Below are 18,125 nucleotides of genomic sequence, written 5' to 3' on the forward strand. Positions count from 1 at the left end.
TTTGCCCCATTTTGGTAGCAGCAGGGTCACTTCCTTTGAGCTCTCCTGAAGTGCACCCAAGATCCTTAATTTGGGTTCATTCTAAAACACAGGACGCTATAACGACCGCCCCTACTTAATGTTCATTCTAAAAACCAAACCATCCATCACTGTCGACTGGGTTTGCACCTCTGTACAGGTAATGTAACCTGTGGTATTTCCCTCTGGAACACTCAAGACACCTCTATACTGGTAAAAAATAAATCTCCCTGGCATTTCCTTGCACTTATGAGCTCAGCGTCTGAGGTGCAACAGCTGAACACCAGCAGCAAATGTGTTGATGGCAAGAATGAGACCTTCTGTCCGGAAGGAGGAGAGCTCTTTAAGTCTTTTTTATTTCTCTTTTTCTTTCACTCTGATTCAGAGAGCTTGATTCATGTTTTTTTGGAGGGCGGGTTTTTGGTGTGGGATGACAAGCTGTGTGGCTGCTGTGACAACAGCTTGATGTAAGCTGGATCATTGTTATTATTGTTGATATTTCTAATCAACAGTGGGAGGTGTGGAGGTGGGTACGTTACCATGTGATTCTGTCAGACATTGAGAGTTCAATTGCGCAGGAACATTAATGTGGGCCTCTATATACAGTAGAACTGCATGTAACAATGTTTCTATCTATCTATGATTGAAGTAATTGATTAATTGTTTAGTCTACAAAATGTCCGAAAGCTTATGAAAAATATCCATCACAGTTACCCGGGGCCCATGGCGACGTCTTCAAATGTCTTTTTTCAGTCTTTCTAACTTCATTGGCTGAATGGATGGAAGTGTTGGTCCACCACTTTGGTCTGGACCGAAATATCAAGACAAATGTAATTATTGCATGGATTGCCATGAAATTTCGTAAGGATATCCGTGGTCCCCATAGGATGAATCCCCCTCGCATTTCATTAAACACCATCAGCAAGTTCAATAATTGTGGTTTTGATCTCAACAACTGTCGGATGGATTATCATAAAATGTGTTACACAGTTTCATGTTCCCTTTAGGATGAATTGTAATGTCTTTGGCGAACCCCTTACTTTTCTTCTGGCACCATCATCAGGTCAAAAATATTTGATGGACACTTAGTTTATGACAAAATACCTGCATAAATGTCATCCCCAACGGAGTTTTTTTGATTTGATATTTAGCCCTAATTTGTTAATGTTAGAATGCTAATACTTTTAACTAAGATGGCGAGCATGGTAACATTATACCTGCTAAACATCAGCATGTTAGCCTTGTTATCTGTTTTTGCTTAATATTTTACTTAAATAATTCATCAAAATTGTTGCTAATGAATTAGTTTTACCTTTCATATACAGGAAATAATATAGTCTGTTTGTATTGTGGATGACAGGGTGGTGGTTGTAATGGATTGACTATTTTGGATCATTAAATCAAAGAGCGTGTATGTTTGACATTTGCTATAGAACTATCCTGTTAGGAAGTGGAATTAATTTCACACCGCAACATTGATTTTATGAGTTTCACCTCCTTTTAAATAGTTTCTGCAAACGAGGAGATGAGATACAACGTAAATGCCACTGTGCCAGTTTGCCATCTACCACTTTACTGATGATCCGTTACATCACAAAATTGTGTGATTTTAGGAGAGTTCAGAGTCTCGAGCTCCCTCTGATGCAGAAAAACTTAACTATACTTCAAAAGTTCATGTTGTCAAGAGGGGAATAAAGAGAAACAGGAGCAGTTGAGGTCATGACATACTGACCTTTGCTGTCGACTCTCTCTACACGTATCTGGTGACCCTAAAGTATCTCGTCAAGCTGACGTGAAAGCCCATAAACCCATCCATTAGTCTCAGTACCATTTATCTTTGTATCCTCATATACTGCAGCTCTGTGGACCTTCCCTCCTGTAATAGAAATGGAGCCACAGCCGGTGTTTACAAATGCATCCCTCAATTCCTCCTAATCTGTTTGTGATCAAGTTTTGCACTAAGCGGCCCAATAGGACTTCGTGAGTGATGCTTCGTGAGAGTACACAACATTAATAACTCAAGGTAATGGCTTATTATCTATTGCCTTTATCAGATTGACAAAACCCATGGCATTAGCAGAGTCCCGAATGAGCAGACCGGCATCAATTATATCACACACCTCTCATTGTTCACGTTCGGGCAGCATTAAAGTCTGACAAGCGAAAGATAATTAGGTTTTAAATCGTATTAAATTGACCATTGAGTCAAACAGATTCACAGCATGTTTCATATATTCCCAGTTAATTCATGCAAAACAGCATTAATCCATCATAAGCATGGCTTGCTGCATACTTCGCCTTGTCTCACCTTGTCATATGCTAATTCTCTTCACCTATCCTCCGTTGCCCCTTTCACACAGACTGTTAAAGGCGGGACCGTTGCGCCGTTATCCCTCTGTGTGAAAGAGACAGAGTTGTAGCAGAGCCGGCGTAACGTCAGATCTTCTTTATGCGAGTGTTGCGGAATCTCAATCCCTCTTTAAAGCACTTTTTCTCATTTCGAACAAGCACTATCACACAGACTTCACTGAACGCAGCAGTTTGTTGATATGGAATCACATCTGCAAATATTAAACACTTTGCAATTTGTGTTTTCCCAGACTCCTCTCGTATCTCTGATGAGGAGCATGAGGCAAAACAAGTCAGAGAACTATGTTATCCACATTGTTTTTCATTGATTGTGATCCTTAAAGCTCGCTGTGAAGTAATTGTTGTGGGGTCATTGGTTTGCAGTGTGCGTATACATCACATGCAGGAGATTTACAAAGCCCAGGCCTCAAGGACAAGCATTAGAGGCCAATCAGGAAGCAGTGTGATGCAACGACGCGGTGGTTACCCTCCGGGGCTCGCCTTGTTCTATATGGAGATGGGAGTGGGAGGGATATCACAAGCACTTTAATTGATTTCAGTCAAGGAACAGACCACCCAGATGTTGTGCAATATCACCATCCATACCAATAAATCCTAAAGAATTCCACATGTAAAGCACATTTTGTTCATGCATAATTAACAAAAACTGGATGGTAACAATAAGGCAAACTGATATAACCTGATACAAATACTGGAGAGGAGACCAGGGCCATATTCGATTGTTGCAATTATTCTGCCTCTTGGTGATTTTAATTTTCAACCATTCATGTTGATGAGGGCATTATACAACGTGTAGCTGGTGTAAAGCAGTGAAGTTACATTCTATCTAAGCTTGTAATCAGAGCTACATCAATTTTATATGTCTTAGCCACTTATCAACAAAAAGATATATTGATAAAACACAAATCTAAACTTCTATTTTGTGATGATCCCCCTGTGAATAAAAGGGCACAATTAATCTAAATGAGAGTAGGGCTGCAACTTAAAATTCGATTTGATTGTTTTCTCAATTAATTGGTAAATAGTTTGGTCTTTACTACAAATTGCTGATTCACATGATGTGTGTAGGAAGACAGTATTTCTAAACCCCATTTGGGAAGAGCCCTTGAAACGAGACGCCGATTTTTGGCCTGTTGCGACGTGCTGAGTCTAGAAATATGGACTCGGGAGAATCAGGCCCCTGCATAAGGACACAGCTGGACTCTGCTGTTCTCTGCAACTGTCACATCTCTCCATGCACCGCGCGAGGCCCCAAGGCAAAGACAAACACTGGCTGTGATGTGCTCAAGCTTTGTTTCTAAGCGACCTCCAGCACAAAGCTTGGAGGAAATGAGCGAGGGGAGTCTTGATGGGGGCGGGTGGATGGAGGGATGGACGTCTGTCGAGGCTCCACTCGCTTTAGAAACAATTATGTCAGAGATTGCTTTGAGAGCAGTGTTGTACTTCACCGGCATCTCGAGATGTGCAGTTCCCGGCCGTGATGTAAGTCCACATGTTGGCAAACATCTTTATTAACAGTTCCGAAATGTTCATTTTAAAGCCTGTTTTGCTACACATCGAGAATGAATGATATACTTAAAGGTGTATTTTCACCACGAAGCTATACAAATTTTGCGATGCTGCCTGTATGTTTTTTTTACTATATTGCTGCCAAGTTGCTATGTATTTCAGCAGCAAAGAGAGTTCCTTTAAGAGAAGAGTCCTATTGTGTCCACTCCCTGTTTACTACACAGAGTGTTCCTAACAATACTTTTCGCTGTTATAACGTAATACTGACCTGCCCTACACCCTCTTTGTCCCCTATGCCTGCTTCAGTTCTTCACACACACTCTCGATCTGACAGCACACAGATTCCCACACACAAATACAAGCGATGCCATCCTGTCTGACATTCTGATTTACATCTGCTCACCTCACAGAGATTCAAAAATGACTTGTTGATGAGATTCAGCGGAAGCGGCTGCAGTCAGACCCACGGGAATAAGAAGAACAAATGTGAGAAGTAGGGATATAAATGGGAAACATGGTTAGCCTGTCAGCAATCATTCTCAATGCTCGCTGTCAAAATGTTTTTTCTGTTTCTTGTGTGTTTCTCTTAGTTGTCCTTACTGTAGCACCGTTCAAACACCAGGTGACAGCTGCCATGAATCCGATCCGTTCTGGCACGTCTCAAAGCCTATATCCAGGTTTTCCGCATCACCTTTTATCCAATTACTGCCACTTGTGTTGGATCTTGGGGTTAACTAAATCAGCCCTCTCACTGCATTCAATTATTACTAGAATGGTGTGGTTTGAGTGACTGTCTGGGGAACTATTTGTGTTCTAAAACATTTCAAACTAAATACTTCAGACATGTTTCATAGTGACAAATAGAAACCTATTTTAATTTTGAATCATGTTAAGATAAGAGCCAATTAGATGATCCTCTATTTGTTGGCAAATTTGTAAATTTGTATCAAATTGCATTTGGAATAAACTTACAGGACTTATAGACTACATTTCAAGCAATTTATATTAAACGCTTTCAGAAGATGAACAGTAACACGACTATCATAGTCCTAATAAATCCAGATATTTAAACATACTTAGACTTTCAGTAAGTGCTTCAAATTAAGAATAATAAACTTATAGATGTGTGTCATAATAGAGTTTATATTGGCCCAAAGCTAACATGGGTGAGAGTTAAGGACACAGAATGCATGTTTTATTGGCACAAATGATTCCCTTCTGTAGATAGGCACTTTTTAATGATACAGCACAATTTTGCAATTCATAGCAAATCATTTCAGGAACCCCCTGATAGAGTGCCATGGACCCTCGGGGTCCCCAGATTCCAGTTTGAGAATCACTTCTTTATTGCATAATAGTGGCAGATTTTATGCAGCTCATCACTCAACAAGTCTATCAGTACAACTCCATGGAGCGGTTATATCTGCTGTTTGGCTGCTCTGGCTTTGGATGGTAAATACTTCTTGTGTGATGTGTTTAGAGTGCACCCAGGGCACTGTCAATATGACTACCTTCATTTCTCCGCTGTGAAATTAGGCCAGTAAAACACAGGCACTTCCACTAATTACATTTTACTGTTAGATATGTCCATGTTCACCTTCATTCCCCAGAGGGACATGCAACCTGCCTCCACCCAAATAAACACGTGGTGTTTATCGGGTGTCGGTGTGCACACAAACCTGAGTGGCATTTTAGCCTTTGAGTATTTGAATTCCTTCAGTAATACAGTGCATGTTGTGGCATTTAAGAGATTGCATAGCACTCTATCAGTACTAATTGTTTCCCACCCTCAAACAATGTCAGTACACTTAATATCGCTGATCGGATTTTGTCCAGATTAACATCACAGCTAATCATTTAATGCACTGATTGACTTTGTGCCTCTAATGTTCCGGCTGACTTTGGAAAAACAGGCAAATGAGAGACAAGGATCTGAAGTGGACTGTCAGTATCACTCCTATCTCCCAAAAGTCATTTTGGCCGGCCCCCGCCCTCGGCTTTCTGGGCTGCTGTGGTCTGTAGAGAGGAAAATTACATTAGAGGGGAAAGGTTTTCAATTGTCTTCTCCAGGCTGAGGAGTGTGGATGCCTGCAGGGCCCGAGGGACCTGTAGTGTTTTTTAAAATCAGTTCCGTGATGGGATTGTCTCTGGGGATGGAGGGCCGGTTATGGACGGTCCCGTCTGCCGGGATACAGTCAGTGATGTCAGTGCTGCTGGCTTTAAAAACATCTGATGTTCTTACTGATTCTTAATAGGCTGCCTTTGGCATGTGTGTTTGTTTTGACGTCACTCTGCAAATAATAACAGTTTGACAATATCAAATTATCTCTCATTTTGTCCTGAACTCCACAGTGGCTGCAAAGACAGCAAAGGATGGGAACTTCAGAGCGTGTTGCTACGGCAACCAGGAACAGTTCTGAGGCTTCCTCTAACAAGTTGCCTGGGAATGCAGTCCTGGCTGTTACATAAGATGTGACTTACTATCTTTCTCTCTCTCTCACGCACACGCACACACACACACACACACACACACACACACACACACATACACACACACAGACACACTCAAAGGGCTTTTCCTGTGGCAGAATTTCACATTCAGCATGATTTATTCATAGCTGGATAGCTGCGCTGGATTTATGATTCTATCATGTAAATGCAAGCCCATGCAATCTACCATACTTGGCAAGAGTTTGCGCGGGGGCATTGTTGAACTCCAAGTCAATTTCTGTGGCTGTTGCAAATGGAATTGGGGTCTTTGAAAAGATTGAGATTGAGGAGATCCTTGCTGGAATAAGAAATGATACAAAGATTGCAAGACAATTTGGCACCGTTGCTGCTGTTGTTGTGATGTGGAATATGAGACGGGCTGTACATTTTTCAGGATAAGCAATACAAATGCAGCCTTTTGTGTTCCAATTCCAAAACACAAAAGAGGAACCAGAAAGTTTGGGAGCACAAAAGCCTCAAGTATTGTCATTCTGGGAGGAACAAGGAACGCTGATCCTGACACTTTATTAAATTTCTTTTTACCACCTAAGGTTCCGTCCCCACTTTGACTGGCAGAGAGAGAGAGAGGGCTGAGGAGGAGCGCTGAGCGCAGCACAGATAACACACTTCATCATTAGGGAACTCACGATAAGTATTCAGCCATTCAGCGGCTTCTCCTTATCTGGCCCCCGTAATCTCTCTGCAGTTAAATACTATGGCTGCCTTCAGCTCGCCACTCTGTAGGTGAAATTGCGTGTTAGAAAAGAGAAATTGCCGTTTTACGTATGTTGGGACAGCTTGCCAATGGACTAATCATTTTTTAAGAGATTAGTGGCGAGGTTGATAGACTTGTGTGCAGAGCTCTTTGGAGGGGGTTTTAAGGAATATGCATAACTGCTGCTAAAGTCCTGTTCACATCAGTATCATTGTGTATCTCCTGTACCTGGTATCTTCACAGACTCTTCCAAAACAATAGAGACACACACAAATTGTTTTCCCTTAATCATTATAAGCTCTGTAGACAATACCCACATACTTCCGCTACTTCTCCTACCTCTAATCCATCCTTCTGTGCTCGCAGGCAAACCTCCCCCCTGCTGGGAGAAAGATAGTGGGTGGTAAGCTCTGATTGCTGGGGATGGTGGGGGGGCGGCAGCGAGGGGTCTCACTTGCCGACATCTGTCACATAAAGACAGCACTCTGAGGCGTGTAAGAGTAGCCACATGCAGCTTGGTGCAACATGAACCGCTAGAGCAGTGGTTCTCAAATGGGGGTACGTGCACCCCTGGGGGTACGTGAAGGCACTCCAGGGGGTACGTGAGATTTTTAAAAAATATATTTAAAATTAGCATCCATTCAAAAATCCTTTAAAAATTGTTATTTAATAAATATTCAATAAAATATAAGTGTAAGTTCATAAACTGAATTTAATGCAACAATGCAATCTTCAGTGTTGACAGTTTAATAAATCAGACACTGATGGCAGAGCGCTTAGTATTACTTCTTTTTTTCAACCAAAAATGCTTTGCGCTGGTTAGGGGGTACTTGGCTAAAAAAGTATTTCACAGGGGGTACATCACTGAAAAAAGGTTGAGAACCACTGCGCTAGAGGCTGCAGTGCAACAAGTTAAACATGCACTTCTTTTAAACAGGTTAAAGGTGCAATATGTGAGACCTGGACAGAATTTTGGTTTATAACATTCAAAAAATGAAGTGACGATATCAACATGTCAAAGTGGTGTATGTATTTTGTTTAATTCAGATATCCATTGAACTGAGCATGCTGACCAGCTGGTCTCGGCTCTTGCTGTCTTGTAATGCCACTTATCCTCGCAAGGCGATAGTGAGTCACTGTAGCATCTGGGCCCCTGGAATAAAACCCTGGGGTTTCCACTGGCTGCTGATGACAAGTTACTACAGCTAACTGCTAACTGAGTTACCGTCCCCTGGAGCCGACGCCCCACTTTTGCGAGGAAGACAAAAGAAAAATACAAGTCGTTGTTTATTGTTTGGGCTACTTTGGATTTTATCCAATTACCCAACTATCACAGCGTACACGGACCATACAGAACCCGGGTAGTGGCACAGTAAACACAATAAAGGCCGACGCCACACTTTGCTATTTTATAATCAATAAAACCTGTGTTATTTTGACTGGCTCTCATATTTTTAGCAGTTTGGTGGAGTTTTGCGTATCTTTGCTCTGCTGTAAATTTGAAGTTTTATTTTTGTTTTCCTTTTTTTAACTGATGACTGTAAGTTTAGATTGTATAGATCCAGTTGTGAGGTGACACTCCCCTATTTGTTTGTAGTATGTAGCCAGCTCTAACACATTGCACCTTTTAACCTTTGCTTTATGGAGTTAAATGTTTTATATGATTTTTCACCCCGGGAATATATACCCTTTTCTACATAATCTTGTGTACATAATAGTCCTGTCTTTTCTTTACCTTCTATTTGTACAGCTTGTTGTCCTCGTTTCTAGCTGCTATGTCTATTTCTGTGTTAGTACATTTAGAGCAATGCAAGAGAAGTCAAATTCCTTGTATGTGTATACATACTTGGCTAATAAAGTTGAATTGGATTATTTTACTGTTGTTCTAATCCCAGAACTGTGATTAATTCATCACAGAATAGTGGTTAAGTTTATTTTGTTATTCTTTCATATACACTTTTTAATACATGGTTATGTTTTAGCAGAACACTTCCTGTAAAAAGAATTCACTGTTGTTGAGGTTGCAAAAAGAAAATGCTAACGTTACAGAATTGATTGTTAGCTTATCTTCTTTCCAGTTTTAATATGTCAGAGTGGTTGTCTGGGGACCACTAACCTGAGAATATCACTTGATGAGGCAGTAGCAGAGGAGGTAAATCTCTTGTGGTCACCTATATTTGCTTGTGACGTAAAGCATTGGAACATTGTTCTTGAGCATACATTGCAACGTCTTATGCACTCGCTGATCCACCTGTTCAATGGAGCTCTCCACTCAAAGCTTCTGAGCTTCTAGCATTCTGTATTAACCATTACTTAAAACATATTTTTTTCAAACAGCCGAGCTTCTTTTAAGCATAAAAAAGTTGTGGTTGCAGTGTTGAAGTTTTTTGAGAATTGCAGTAGATACTGTATGATCCTTTTTAGTATGGAAGCGCGCACACACAAGCACAAACAAGCACAAACAAGCTAAACATCTGTGTTTCCTGCAGGTGCTTTCTCTGGGAAATGGTTGAAGATCTTGGCCAGAGTTCCCAGTAAATGCTTGGGTCTCAATTCCCCATATGCAACCCCAGTGCATGTTCTTATATGATGATATGCAAACACTTCTGTAACAGCATTACACTTGAATATGATATCTCTATTAATGCATGGAACTTTAGTCAGATGTTTCCAAAATAAAAGCAACCATGACGTACAGTCACTGTGACAGAGCAGTTTCAACTGTGCTTAGCAGATGCACAGACATTGTTTTATCGTGTTAAAAGTCATTGTTTTGACACAGGTGATAAAGTGTATCATCAACTCCAAAGTGTCTCTGTGTATTTTCAGGGTGTGAATCACTGTTGTGGTATAGATTCAATCACACTGGCTGTGCTCTGAATCGCCCCAGCATGAATTCCCAGTTTGATTTAAGGCCAGTTGTAAGAGCAGGTCCCCCCCCGTTGTGTAACTGCATGAGCAGCCTTGCGAACATACATGTCCTCGTGTGACACATGTAGTGCTGACTCAGCACACAGGGACAGAACAGACTCTTTGCTTTCCGTCTCGTGTCTCAGTATCAGGCCTCAGTCATAGCAGCAAACAAGAAAAGGAACAGAGTTGTAGGTGTCAGGCTCGGCCATAGACAGATGGTCCATGAGAAAAAACTATCAGTGACAAATGATTGGCTCCCAATTGCGGTGGCCGTTTGAAACAGCTCAGTTATTTGAGTATTGCTTTAGCAATTAAAATGCTGCGGGTTCAGTTTCAGCTCGCGGCCCACACTAGAAATGTGTGCATGAACCGTGCTGTGCTGTTACTTGGATGGACAAGTGAGCAGGATATCTGCCAGAGCCATAAGCTGGGGCCTTATTTTGATGGGAGCTGCTATGGTGGATATCACGAGGCTCGCAAAGCTGACAGATTTGCTGCTTTGCCTCTTTGTCCGTCGCCTCCTTCGCCAAACTAATAGCTCAGACCACTGCTGATTTGCCCCTGAGGGCTGAGGACACAATTCCCCTTCCTTTGATTTTCTAAAGAAAGACCAGATTTCTGGGGAGACTGCATTTAACCTTTGGGAGACGGATAAGAAAGCTGATCTATCGATTTGTTTTTCTCAGAAAATAAGGGGTGTGACTTCCCTCTGGCCAGATGGAAGGGATGCTGCTGGAATAGCTAAAACAGGCAGCTTTTGGAAATATTTTTCTGAACCATTCTGGTTACCGCTACTACCATTTGTTGCACAGGAAAGATTTTTTGAGCCAATCTAAAATCTTTTTTTATCTTTTTTATCTTTTTTTTTATCTTTTTCTATCATTTTCTAATTTTGGAAGTGCTCAGATTCTCTACAGGGGGCAGAAACACAACCAAATTAAAGTACTGAAGCAGTTTGGTGCGTTTGATGCCAGAAATGTTTTATCGCTGATGAAAAACATTAAAGGCTTCCATCATAGGTCTCTCATGTGTTGCCTCAACATTGGGACTCTTCCTCACAGTCGCCTTTATCTTAGTGCGGTGGCCAGCCACCATGCTAAACACTGCCAAGTCTGAAGGTCGCACGCCTTTGATCTCTCAGTCTAGTCCAGCGCTTTATTATCTTTTAACTTTGTTTTCAACTCCAGTTAAGGTCTGGCCCAGTGGAGGAGTGGGAGCTGTCAGTGATACTCTGTGCAGATATAACGCTATTTAAATGCTAATGTGTTAAGAGGAGCAAAACGACCTTTACTCACACTCTGCACTCGGGCGGAGCAGCAGCACAAAACAAAAGCCCTTAATAAATGAGCCTCTTCCTCTGACTCTTCCCTCCACCTTTTGTCTCATATATAAGGTGTTTTTATCTCCGTCAAGCTCAGAGGGCTTTGACAACATTAGAGAGCTGCATGTCGGTTCAGATGTTAGGTCAGACATGATATGAATATTGCATAATGTGCCAATCTTTAAGCTGAATTTGATTTTTTTTTCTGGGGAAATGTCTGCTTATCACAGGAGGACTTCTTGTCTCTGCAGTGAAAAACCCCTATGTGTCAAGTGTATTTTTATAGCCTTCAGTGTAAAGAGGACAACATTAAGGATCCCTGCTTTTTCTTTTCTTAAAATATACGATATTCTTATACATCTTTATCTGCATGATCATTATCCTCATTGCCCCATTAACAATTTAAAGCGTGATGGCCCCACACTCAAAGATAATGTTGTCTTACAGCTGCTTTTTGTGCTGAAATTTAATTGCCATCCAGTTTCTAAATTCACCCTCCATCCTAGCAGTCCATCTAAGCAGTTGGCACCCTTGCCAGGAAGCCGATAATGTGATGGCAGGTGCTGGTATCAGTGTAAAAACAACAAGCCCTCTCTCTGTCCACAGATGTCACAGATACTTGTCTCCCCGTTAGCAAAGCACTTGCCAGAAGGATGCACCTCACTGAGAGAACTGCTTCCCCTTCAAGCCGTCTCGTGTCAATTATTAAATAACTTGCAAAGTGTTTTGCAGGACTCACTCCTTGAAATCGTGCGTCTATACTATATTTTCTTTCCTTAAGCGAAACTTCAATTTTGTATCAGCAGAGGAAGAGGTGGAAAAAAGAAGGAAGAGAAACGGAGGGCGGATGAGTCTGTCATCTGTCGTATAATCCCAGGAAAAGCCTGAACTCCGGCGGTAGATAATTTATTCCACGCTGCTCCCTGAGATCCCTCAAGGAATAGTCAGCCGTCAGAGAGAGGCCTTGGAGAAAGACAGTGACATAACTTCAGACAGAAATGTAGCATCAAATCCATCAATCATGGGCCATCATTCTTCTGCTGCAATTACTAGCAAGCAGTCAACTGGACTCAGGCTAAGGAAGTTCACCTTATTTGACCTGTAGAACAATACTCCGTAGTGGTGTTTTTGCATGTTATGCATGTTCAGCTCTGTGACGTCCGGCCTTACAAAAGTAGTCCCTCCCAAGGAAAAATGTCCTCATGCATGCTTAGAGTAGTCTGGATTAATTTTACATCAGGCTGCCGAGTGAGACATCCTCATGTAAGACTGGTAAACAACGAGAATTTGTTTTCATCTCGACAGATGGAGTACGACAGAAGAGCAAGGCTGCACCTCCGGGGTTGAGATCTTAGACCTCATTAAAAATAAGTTTGGAATGGAATACATTTTATCCAATTTGAAAGATGAAACGGGAACATCCACCCTTAGTCACAATTCACTAACAGCACAGTAGTCATTCCCGTGATCTTGGACGGGTTTATGGATTTGCGAACATGACACTTTCTTAGAGCTATTGACAAAATAATCAAGAGGAAAATCCTCAATAAACCCAGTGGCAAACATGTTGAGGGTGCAGTGACAGCACCCAGGGGAGTTTTTCAACAGAGAAGTCTGGTTTGTAACTTGTCTTAGTGAAGCTTACACAGCTGTATTTGATGTAGAAGCCTCCAGTAAACAGAATCTTTTTTAAGTTAATAACTGAATTGTTGCTGGAAAGATTCAGAAATGCAAATTTGGCAGTCCTCATTTGGTTCTTTTGAGCAATGTAACTATAGCAATGTTGTATTATTTTTAATGAAGTGTGATAAAGTAATTGGATTTGTTATGGCATTTAATTTGTAGGACGTTTTTATTTATTTATTTATAAAACCTTTATTTTTCCAGTATAGCCTCACTGAGATTTTCCCCCAAAGACACTGCGGGGGTCTAGGGATGACGTACCTAATTTATCCGCATGACCAAAGGTTGCAGCTACATGTAGTCAGAAGAGAACATAGATAAAGAGGCAGTTTGTGTAATATGGCCTTATAAAGACAAATGTACCAGTATTCCATTCTACGGTTGTATAAGGTGGGCAAACCAACTTTCAACATACATCAATGCCATGAAGTATTTTATCCTTATCTCCAACCCCTCATTGTAAATGAGTCTCTTTAGGGCCTTAATAAAGCCTTTTTCCTTTAATTCAAGCTTTGCCGTAGGCTGAAATCTTTAACATTAGACACATTGTCCATCAGAAAAAGGAAATTGAAATTAAGAGCCCTTGGAGTGACGGTCATTCCTGGTCAGGTTAATTAAAATGGCCAACTTAATTTTTCCACATTTTTTTATTTTATGTCACAACTTTTAAATGGGAACTCCTCTGGAGGCTTTTGTGGCTCCATAAGGAGGTGCATGAGGTCTAATAACTTTGCTCTAGTGATGTCACCTGAGTCAGCATTAGTTGGGGTTGAAGACTGCAAGTTTGTAAATGAAAAAATGTGGAGTTAGAAAGAAGTAAGCTTCCCAGACCTCTGCAGCCCGCTCTTCATCTCTGCTTTAGGCTCACGGCTCAAGGCAATATTTTGTTACTACTAGCAGAGGACACCCAAATCTCTTATCGGCAGTAGAGTTGCATTGTGGGTAATGCGGGCGCCAGGTTTTGACAAAAAAGAAGAGTGCATGCTCTTTATATCCATTGTTTCATGATGAGGATAGAAAACACTTCAAACAGTGTTTTCATGTTCAATGCAAAGAGTTTCTGTTAAAGATCGATTTGTTCTCCTCATTGGTAACGACACGGACAAAAGTTTTTCCTTATTGGTATTGAGACAAGAAGAAATCAGACCCAAGTTTTGTTAAGGGGTAATGTGGCCTTCATTTTGAAGAAAAGCAGCACTGACGATACCACCGCTCATTGGAGCACCTGAATAAGTTAAGTTAAGGTGCTTTTCCTCCACAACGTGTTTATGGTATCCATGTCAATGTTTATTAATTAAGTTAGTTATAATATTTTAGGAATTTAATGATTTGTCACAACATTGATATAGTTTAAGGTGACACAATTTGTCCTCCACTCCCTCCTACCGCCGTAGCTCATAAAAGCATCATCATTATGGGGTAACAAAGAGAGTGAAAGTGCATGAGTATATGAGGCGTATCATTGGCAGGTGAGCAGGCCTAGATACGGCTATTCTTTTTTTGTTTGTTTATTTGCTATTTCACAAGACAGTATGCAGATAAGTTTGAAATATGACTTGGGCTAGCTATTCAACTACAATATTCAGCTTTTCATGGTGAAACTAGCTCTGAGGAAAGACAAAAGCAGACAGCAGATAACTAGTAATCCTTGTTATTAATAAGCATCTACACTTTTTGCTAAATAGCATAACTTAATTGGCACTCATTAGCTAATTTAAACCTTTGTAAAGTGGAAAAGTATTCATATGAAGGCCTTTAGATTGGTTTCGGGATCTGCTCTACATTTTTAATGTTTCATCTGTTTGTTGCAGATGATCAAACGTTTTATTTATGGGGGTCGTGTTTATTGTTTCTCATGGAATTTGAGATTGAAAGGGCTGACGTTGTAATGACAGTGAGGACATACGCTGGTGAGGCATCAAGATAAAGTAAACCCATCCTCTGATTAAGTTCAATACATTGAAATAGCGTACTGGAATGTCTGTCCACAGCATTGGGATTTAATCTAAGACTAAATGGCCAGCAGAGACAAAAAAGGAGGGAGGGCACATTTGGTGATCACGTCTCCCAAGGACGCCTATCTGGCCGTACGCCTCACAGCGCTCTCCTTGGGGCTTTGACGGATGACACCAGCACCACGGAGTGATAGGCTATTATTTCACTTTGCATTGGATAAATGGGGGTGCCGGCTCCTACCTGTCGCCTGCCTTTGTCTTTTTCTCCTGTTCTCTCTTTTTTCCCTGTCTCTATTGCAGTATGCCGTCACAGACCTGCATAGGAGAGATCAAATACGATGGATTGTCTGTTGATTCCACTTTCACATTTCAGATGTGCTACTTTTTGACTTTTTAGTGTCCTTTCTGGTTGAAGTGGATGTGGAGAGTGAGAGTATGGTGGATAATGACCAACCTGTCTGAGGCCTAGTCATTTGGGACTAGGCTCCCCCCCCCCTGTCTTTTAATGTGATGTGCATTTCTTATTCTGGGAATAAGCTTTTATTTTTAACCCTGGGTGTGATCTAATATTCTCTGTGTCTCTTTCAGACCAGCAGTATTCATGGTCGCCCTCGCAGTACTTCGATGAGGACAGCTACTCCCCTCCACCCAGGAACATGAAGGGTCTCTCCGGCGGCCGCCCTGCCCACCTCCAGCTCACCTCTCCCACCTCAGCCCACACCTGCGGCCTGGTTGAATGCGACCATTCCCTGGACCATCACCTCCATCATGGAAACTCACGGCCCCCCTCCTACCTCCTCAGTCCCACGGAGAGCTGCCCCCTCGAGAGCCATCACCGCTGCTCACCGCGGAGCTCCATCCACTCTGAGTGCATGGTGATACCGGTGTCCATGTCGGCCACCGACCACTCCATGGCTAGTAGCACTTTCCCTCGCATGCACTATGGCAGCGCTTCGCGGGAGAGCGGCGGCAACACTTCTGGCGGCAGGGAGTCCCGAGACGACGGTGGCTCCTCCTCGCATGGCGGCAGCGGCAAAATGAACCGAATCCCAGCGAACCTCCTGGATCAATTTGAGAAGCAGATGCCGCTGCACCGGGACGGCTTCCACACACTGCAATACCAACGCACCTCCACCACGACCACGACCACAGAGCAGCGCAACGAAAGCCCCGGGCGAATACGACACTTAGTCCACTCGGTACAGAAGCTCTTCACAAAGTCGCACTCTCTAGAAGGTTCCTCCAAAATGAATGGCACCAAAGGCGACTCGCACCGGGACAGCGCACACCACCACCATCACCACCACCAAGGCCACCACAAACACAGCAAACGCAGCAAGAGCAAAGAACGCAAGTCTGACGGCAGCGGCAAGCAACGTTCGGGAGGTTGGTGGAGTTCGGACGACAACCTGGATAGCGACAGCACGTACAGAACGCCCAGCGTCATGTCGCGGCATCCCGTGGACCACATCGGCCACTGCTACCCTGACACGATGCACGGTCACCTGGCTGGAGACCTGTCGCTAAAGACCTCCAAGAGCAACAACGACGTTAAGTGCTCAGCCTGCGAGAGCATAAGCATGGCGCCAGAGGGAAAGTTCATGAAGAGGAGCTCCTGGTCAACGCTAACTGTCAGCCAAGCCAAGGAGGCATACAGGAAGTCCTCACTCAACCTGGAGAAACCCATGACACCCACCGACCTCAAGCCCAACATCAGGCCCTGCCACTATCTACAGGTGAGTTCGGCTTATTTTTCCATGTGTCAGTTGCGCAGATCACTTTATGATTCTACTTGATTGGAGAGGTTCACATACTGATATTTAGTGTATTGAAATGCAAGGATCTGTATGTGGCTAGACCATGGGTACTCAGAGGGTTTTGGTGAAAGAAGAAGATGGTTGTTTGATAGCGACAGGCATTTTTTGAAGAGATGATCAAAACATCCATCTCATCTCTTAGTCACAACAGTGATTGAGCCTCCGTTCACCATAATGTAAAATTCATAAGAACCTGAGGCACTGCAGCACAGAGAAAAAAACATCAGTCCCAAAACTTAAGCTTGTGTCGTACAAGACAAAGCAATCTCCTTCTACAGGCATCGGCAGCGAGTAGACAAGGTAGAAAAGTTGCTCATCCCTGCTGGATTCCCAATTGATCTTAAAGACATTGTTTTGTTGGTGGCTGCTCTGGATATTACAATGTGAACCTGTCCTAAGGCTCAGCGTGTGGCTGGCAGCGGAAGGAGCGAGCACAGCAGGACAAATCAATTAACTCCATAAATGATCTGCGCTGGAGGGGAAGAGTCAGCAATGTGAGAATAAAGAGAGCATTGTTGTTGTTGTTGTTGTTTGATTTTGCATAGGTTTTAGCCCTGAGAAAAAGGTTAGCATTCATCCCTTGATAGGCTCTACGGGAGACCCATGGCTCCGCCGGGATCAATTCAGAGTGAGTCAGCGCTTTACACCCAAGTGTCTCACAGGTTTTATAAGCATGCTGGAGAGTATATGAAAGAAGAAAAATAAAAGAAAGCGCGTTTGTAAATCCCAAATTGCAGAAGCTGGGAAAAATAGGTTCTGTTACAATGCTGCTCAATATACACCGATCTGATAGCATCATGTAAGTACCGCCTCCAGCCAAAATAAAGTGAGCACTTCAGCACATTGGGAGAGACGAGGAGGGGACTCAGAGCTCTAAGCAGGAGTGTGTTGTATGGATTAGAGACCGTTGTAAATGGAAAGCCAATACATTACTCAAATCAGCCAATGGAGCCAAGGAAATCACTCGATCTGAGCTTACGTCAACAGAAAGTGTTTTAGAGGACTCATTTTGACTAGCATATTTTTAAACCTAACGGATGATAACTCTGAACTGAACAGGTAGTGCACTCATCCACTCAAATTTTTAACAATCCCACTAAGTGCAGTGATGTCTCAATGAGAGAGTCGCATTGAGAGATTACCCCGCTCCTTGCTTACTTCCATTTGGTCATTCAGCTGAGGTAGTGCCCGAGTCGCGGCACTATAAACACTTTCTAAAAATATCCTCCTCCTTCCTGCCGCAGAGCTAAATTTAGCCCAGCGTTATCAATCCACTCGGAGCAGGGTGACACATCTTCCCTCCCCGGAGGAGAATCAATGCCCCTCTCAGGGAG

The 18,125-nt window shown here is 42.6% G+C and overlaps 1 protein-coding gene across 1 annotated transcript in view; it reads left to right on the forward strand.

Annotated features, from left to right (window-relative positions):
* Nucleotides 1–18,125, forward strand: part of dlgap2a (discs, large (Drosophila) homolog-associated protein 2a) — a 146,713-nt gene that overhangs the window by 86,288 nt on the left and 42,300 nt on the right. Inside the window, exons 4-5 of the mRNA XM_054614376.1 lie at nt 15,563–15,929; nt 15,963–16,710. Of these exons, the coding sequence (XP_054470351.1) occupies nt 15,563–15,929; nt 15,963–16,710 (1,115 nt within the window). The remainder of the gene's footprint in view (nt 1–15,562; nt 15,930–15,962; nt 16,711–18,125) is intronic.

This window comes from Anoplopoma fimbria, chromosome 15 (assembly GCF_027596085.1).
Source record: "Anoplopoma fimbria isolate UVic2021 breed Golden Eagle Sablefish chromosome 15, Afim_UVic_2022, whole genome shotgun sequence".
Classification (NCBI taxonomy): Eukaryota; Metazoa; Chordata; class Actinopteri; order Perciformes; family Anoplopomatidae; genus Anoplopoma; species Anoplopoma fimbria.